The sequence below is a fragment of the Numenius arquata genome, chromosome 1, assembly GCF_964106895.1.
Source record: "Numenius arquata chromosome 1, bNumArq3.hap1.1, whole genome shotgun sequence".
In the NCBI taxonomy this organism is placed as follows: Eukaryota; Metazoa; Chordata; class Aves; order Charadriiformes; family Scolopacidae; genus Numenius; species Numenius arquata.
Window position 1 is genome coordinate 45,009,579 of NC_133576.1, and position 5,915 is coordinate 45,015,493.

The 5,915-nt window shown below is 44.2% G+C and overlaps 1 protein-coding gene across 1 annotated transcript in view; it reads right to left on the reverse strand.

Annotated features, from left to right (window-relative positions):
• Positions 1-5,733, reverse strand: part of HSF2BP (heat shock transcription factor 2 binding protein) — a 34,425-nt gene extending 28,692 nt beyond the window's left edge. Inside the window, exons 1-2 of the mRNA XM_074156887.1 lie at positions 5,698-5,733; positions 3,315-3,465 (exon numbers count right to left, since the gene is read on the reverse strand). Of these exons, the coding sequence (XP_074012988.1) occupies positions 3,315-3,465; positions 5,698-5,733 (187 nt within the window). The remainder of the gene's footprint in view (positions 1-3,314; positions 3,466-5,697) is intronic.
• Between the last annotated feature and the right edge of the window lie 182 nt (positions 5,734-5,915).

A 5,915-nucleotide genomic window follows, 5' to 3' on the forward strand; every position in this document is an offset into this window, starting at 1 on the left:
GGTGTTAGACTTAAGTCCTTGACAGAAAGATGTCTTTAGTGAGTCTAGCGCATGCTCTGCTTATCAGTGGGAGACCAAGAACCTGTTTATCTTTGCCAGGTAAGTACATCCAGTGGAACGCAACTCCCAGTGAAAATCTCTCTTGCTGCAAGGAAACAAGCTCTCCTGAATGAGAAGAATCACTTCCAGCCCTTGAGAGGATGGAGCCACTCCAAATCCAGTATCAGCACAGCCAGCAGACACACAAAGATGCCAAATCCTTCCCTGGCAGACTTCAAAGCTCTTGGAAGCAAAACTAAGCCAGGAGAAGGGGGAATAGTATTTACTGAGTGTTAATACGATGCTACCTGTATCTTTTGAAGTTGTCCAGATAAAAGACAGATGTGCCAGCCTCCTGTAAGGTATCACATTTTATGCCAACGGAAACAAACAGGTAATAGTGGAAGCTGATGAAGAGAGATGATCTAGCTGGATCTCATTTCTGGAAACGCTCTCTATTATCCCCAGTCAGCTCTCCCAGCTGTGCACACCCTTGCTCTGAAAGCAAATTCAAGGCTGCATGCACCAGTCCTGACACTGGACAGCCTCCTGAGACAGTGGCAGACATTTTGCTGACACTGAAGACAGCAGCTGTGCCCCTGACTCCCGCACACCATGATCCCACACACCAGAACATAGCGAAGCCCAACAGGTTCTCCCACTGGCTCAAGTTCCAACCCCCAGTAATAAAGTTTCTCACCTCTTGACATTAAAATCTTGAGACTCAGACTGTCTGCCTCCACCAAGTGAAGAAGCAGCTTTTGCTATCAACTTGCATGAGCAAGAAATATGAAATGGCATCCTTACATAAACAGGAAATATATAACTTTACCCCTGGAGTGGTGAACCAGACTCTGGGAAGAGGTGCTATTTGCCCCCAGGAGAGACAGTGACTCAAAAGCAGAACAAGGCAATGAGCACAATGGAAGAAGAGGAGGCCTGCATTTCAGGCGGGCTCATTCTCATCTGTGCCGTAGGTCACACCAGGAGATTTTCTGAAATGGAGACCTAATCTCAAAGCTCTGGGAGGTGGAGAAATTAGTACAATTATGATGAATGCCAACAAGTGATGGAATTCCAATTCTACTGATCCAAATGCTAGATCAATGTTAAATGCAATTTTTAACATTTCCACCATGGAGCGAGTTCCACTAAACGTATGCATAACAGTAGAGAAAATTTGTTGGAGCTATTTTTCTAAGATTCCTGGAGCCAAACACTCTTCCTGAGGAGGATAGTGAGAATAAAATGGACCTTTCTTTTTGAAATGAACCACTACCCTGGCAAAAGCCTTAGTGAAGACCCTGATGCCAGCCCAAAAAGTAGATGTTGGCTGCACTGACCATTGCCAGCTCAGAACTCAGATACCACCTATGGGATGCTCCTATTGCAAATGGGTATCCTATTGACCCAGATATACAAGTGAAACACGCAAAGATCTCACTCAAGGTTTCCCAAAACTATTCAAGATTCCATCAGTCTCACAACAGAATGGGCCAGAAGCATTAAAAGTCTCTGACCACCATCTGCACTTCTTGAGGAGCAGGAGAACCTGCTAACCACTTCATGTTTACAATTCTTAGAAAACTGCAATAGCTGATGAAAGTATAGAGAGATGAACTAGTCACTCATTAGGCTTCTGTAAGAACAACATGAAAAAAAAACATCCCTAGTAACTGCCAGGACTCCTGTAAGCTTCATATGCCAACACCAAGAGACCGCATTTAGTGAACAGCACCAGGAAGCTCACCATTCTGAGACTGAAGGCTGCTTGTGCCCCTGTGATGTCCAATGTTTTGTGAACCATATGCTCCAAAGCCTCCTTTCAGTCTGCCTTATTGCATGCCGCGGAGGTAGGAGCAGATTGGAGTAGCAAAAATCACCACTTGACTTGTCCAGCTGTAGTGGCAAGAGTCTGAGTAAGCGTTCAAATGACCTCATTAAAGGCAAGAGAAGTCTCCATTGCAGGGATATACTCAAGAGAGCTCAAAGGCTTACACAGCTTCAGGTACTCCTCCAAAGGACCCAGAGAATACTGGCCAGCCAGCAGAACATTTGAAGGGAAGTCTTAAAATCCCCACATTGATGTCACAAATCTGCTGCTGGAAGGCCCTGACAGTGTCTCCTTGATGCCTGGCACAAGGAGCTTAAGGAGGATCAGTACAAGAAATCTGGAGACTAAGGATTGATAAAAGTACAAGAATCTGACTAGTTGAGGATCTTGAACATTGAATGCAACTGGAAACAGTCCTTGATAGCATAAAGAGAGCATTTCCAGCTCCCACACATCACTTCTTGTGACACGGATGACACCTCAACTGGCAGCAGTAGAGGTGGTACAGTCTTCTCATCTCTGTTAGGATTTGATGGCATAGAAGAATCTTTCCAAAGAGTGGATCGTTGAGGCAGCTGGAAGCTCTGCCCCGATATATTACTTGGTATTGGAGACAGGCCTTGAGGCTCTATCTTACTCTTAGCTAGCTGTTGCAAATTAATTTTCAATTAATCACTTGATTAATCTAGACATATCTAGAAGAGATACACTCTCTGTAATCTGTCTCAGTGCTTGTTTTTTTTGTCTTTTCAGACAAAGCCAATTCCTAGCAGAACAGGTGAGTGTTACTGTTGCACATAAACTACAGGCTGGGGATGGAGCCGACTCAGATTTGGTCCTGATGGCATTTTGGGAGTGGTGCAATTGGTAAAAAAATAACGCACAGAGAATCCTAACACTGAAAAACTGGACTTTGGAGACAGCAGTAAAAAGACCCTTACAACAGAGAGTCTTCAACTTTTTTCTCGTATCATTATTATTATTATTATGAATAATTATGGCAATAAAAGCATACAAGCTAAAAAAACAAGAGAGGCTAAATACAATGATATTATCTCTTCCTTCAAATTTAACTTTTTATCCACACCTATTTGCCATGGTTTTTGCTGTGCATCTAAAGTGACATTTTGAAAAACAAAACACTTTTGGTTTTTCTCAGAGGAATCACTTTTTTCCTGATACAGCTTCCCTTACTGCCTGAACTAAGTATGTTTTTATCCACAGTAAAATATTTTTAAAGATTCATTTGACGTCTAATTATTTCTAATGCAGTTTGTAATTTTCTTCATTACAAACACATTAATTTATTGAAGCATTCATTGAATGTCAACGTTTAATCTGGAATACCTCCATAAACTCTACAACTATTCGTAGGGGCATGACTGTTTGTTCTAAGTAGTTTGGCAGAAACTGTAAGAGCTTGTAACGTGGTACTACTCACTTGATTCAATAGCATCCAGTTTCTGGAATGTCCCCAGGATATCCCCATGTATTATTTTGGGTAAGAAATCCCGCAACTGCATAACCTCCGTTGTCAGCCTTTCCAAATCCTTCCTTCTCACTTTAACAAATTCTTCTTTGGTCTCAGCCTTCTGAAATAAAAACAAACAAACAAAAAACAAACGAACAACCAACCAAAGACACTGCTACAGCCTTCCAGTGTTTTTCTGTATGAATTCCTCTCTCAGACAAAAATATTCCACAGTATTACATTGTTTCAGAAATTCATAACCTTTTAAAAGAGAACTATCCAGTAATAACTAAACCCAGAAGTCTCCAAGATGGACTCTTTGACTGTAATCTAATTTTTGCCAATCTGGCCTAAAGGAAATCATATGACCTCTCTGCATCTGTTTCTTCACCTGAGATGTGTGCAATGTACCTCAGAACGCTGTAAAAATTAACACTCACATTTTAATAATGAGAGCAGGTATGCATACAACAAGCTATTGTTTCAAGACTGTCGTAAAAGATACAATAACTCACTTTTTTACTTAACGCAAGTATTTGCAAGATCCTCAGTCATCTTGCTAAATTACAACAGCTCTTTTAGAGACATACGTATTTTTCCAAAAGAATTCATCTTTTGTGAGGAGCAAAAAAATATTTGCAACTATTTGCCACCCAATCCCACATAAAAGCAATTTAATCCCAAATTAAGACAAAATTTTTACTAGTTTCCTCTTCTGCCATTAAGCTAATGTTATAAAATAATTCCACAGTCCAAGAGAATGTGCATTAATTTTAAAATTATAGACAAATTTCTGTACCAAAAAACTCCTAAACTCCAATTTCTGCTGTATGTACATGTGCGCACTGCTGCATCTTAAAAAGGCTACTGTATACACACAGACATAAAAAAGGTTTAACGTCCTTTGCATAAAACATTAATCCACTAATATGCTTTCACAAAGCAAAATTCTAACATATCTTAGTACTGTTTTGCACTGCATTGAGAAAGGTGTAGAAAAAATGAGATGAGATCCTTTAGGTACCACATCCTATTTCAGAAGGAAGAGGGTATTACAGAACACAAGAAACTATTTCCTACAGGTACAAAACCTGCCATCCCCACAGTCCCTGGAGTCCAGCTGCACAAGACAAATGGAGGTCATTATCACTGATCCAGACAACGCTACCCTGGAATTTCTATCCTTTCCAACTGTTTCCTACAATTCCTACAATCCTGCTTCAGCAGGGGAGTTGGACTAGATGATCTCTATGGTCCCTTCCATCTCTAAAAAAAATTCAGTGAGATTCAGTGAAATTCTCTTTATGCTTCCCTACTTCCTCAGCTTAAACATTTCCTTTCAGTTTTGCTTCCTACTCTTATTTGCTGTCTTTCAAACCCAGACAGTTGTAAGGACAGAACACGCCAGTTCCAGCCTTCACGGTTCACAAGCACCAGAGCCGCAATAAGTGGTATAGAAGAAATATTTTAACTTGAACTGTATGCCCTAAGCTACATTTAGGAAGTGCTCGTGCGAAGTTAGTATGGCCAAGTGCCACCACGTTACACGATTCAAGAAAAATACAGCTCATTTAGGTCTTGGGAAAGTATGGAATAAACATATGGCAAAAGGACTCTATAGAAGAATACCATCTGCGTATCAGCAAACAGGAAGGACAGAGAGACAATTCAGTATTGCCCAATCTGTGGAGCACAATTTGGTACAGGCATAAAGATAGCTCTGTTCACTTGGCAGAAGCTGAATTCAAGTAAAATACACTACTGAAGTACTGGGATCGAGATATGAAATATACGGTAAGGAGAAAATTCTCAAGTCGCAGTCCCCACGGCAGACACACATCTCTGCAGTTCCAACAGACAAGTTTTATTTTCTCTGCTTAAGCTGCTACTCAGTATCTCCCCCCACTAAAACAGAATGCTAGAGCAAGTACAGGCAACGGAGAACAAGCCGGAGGGTCCCTCACCCTTGCCCGCAAACTACCGAGCAACGCTGTGGGAAGGAGCCCACCTGAGCCGCCACCACAGCCCCACACAGAGGGGTCGAGGTCCCACCAGCCCCACACAACCCACTATCCCACCACTAGCCCTGCCCGGCACTGCCTGTCACCCCGCAGCACAAGGCCCCGCCATCACCCCCTCAAGGCCCTCAGAGGCCCAGCGAGCAGCGCCGACCACTGCCTCCTCCTTTGCCGCTTCCTATTCCTCCCTCTCCTTTTCTTTTCCTTCCCTTCCTCCTTCTCCTTCCCCTCCTCTTCCTCCCCCGGGGAGCCGATCTCCGCAGCGGGGTCCCCGCACGACTCGACCCCAGGGCGGGCAGGGGCGGCCCGAGGCCCGGGCAGGCCGCGCGCGCTACCTGCGCGTCGCCGGCGAGGCCAGGGCGGCGCCACATGGCGCTAACGGCCTGGCGGGAAGGAGAAAGGGCGGGAAGTGCGCGCCGCCGGCGTCACGTCACGTCGCGTCACTGACCCCGCCCCTCGCGATAGCCCCCTCCTGCTCCCGCGTGTGGGGCGCGGAGCCACCTCCGCGCCGCCGCCGCGGTGCCCGCCCTCTGATGACGGCATAGGCGGGCGA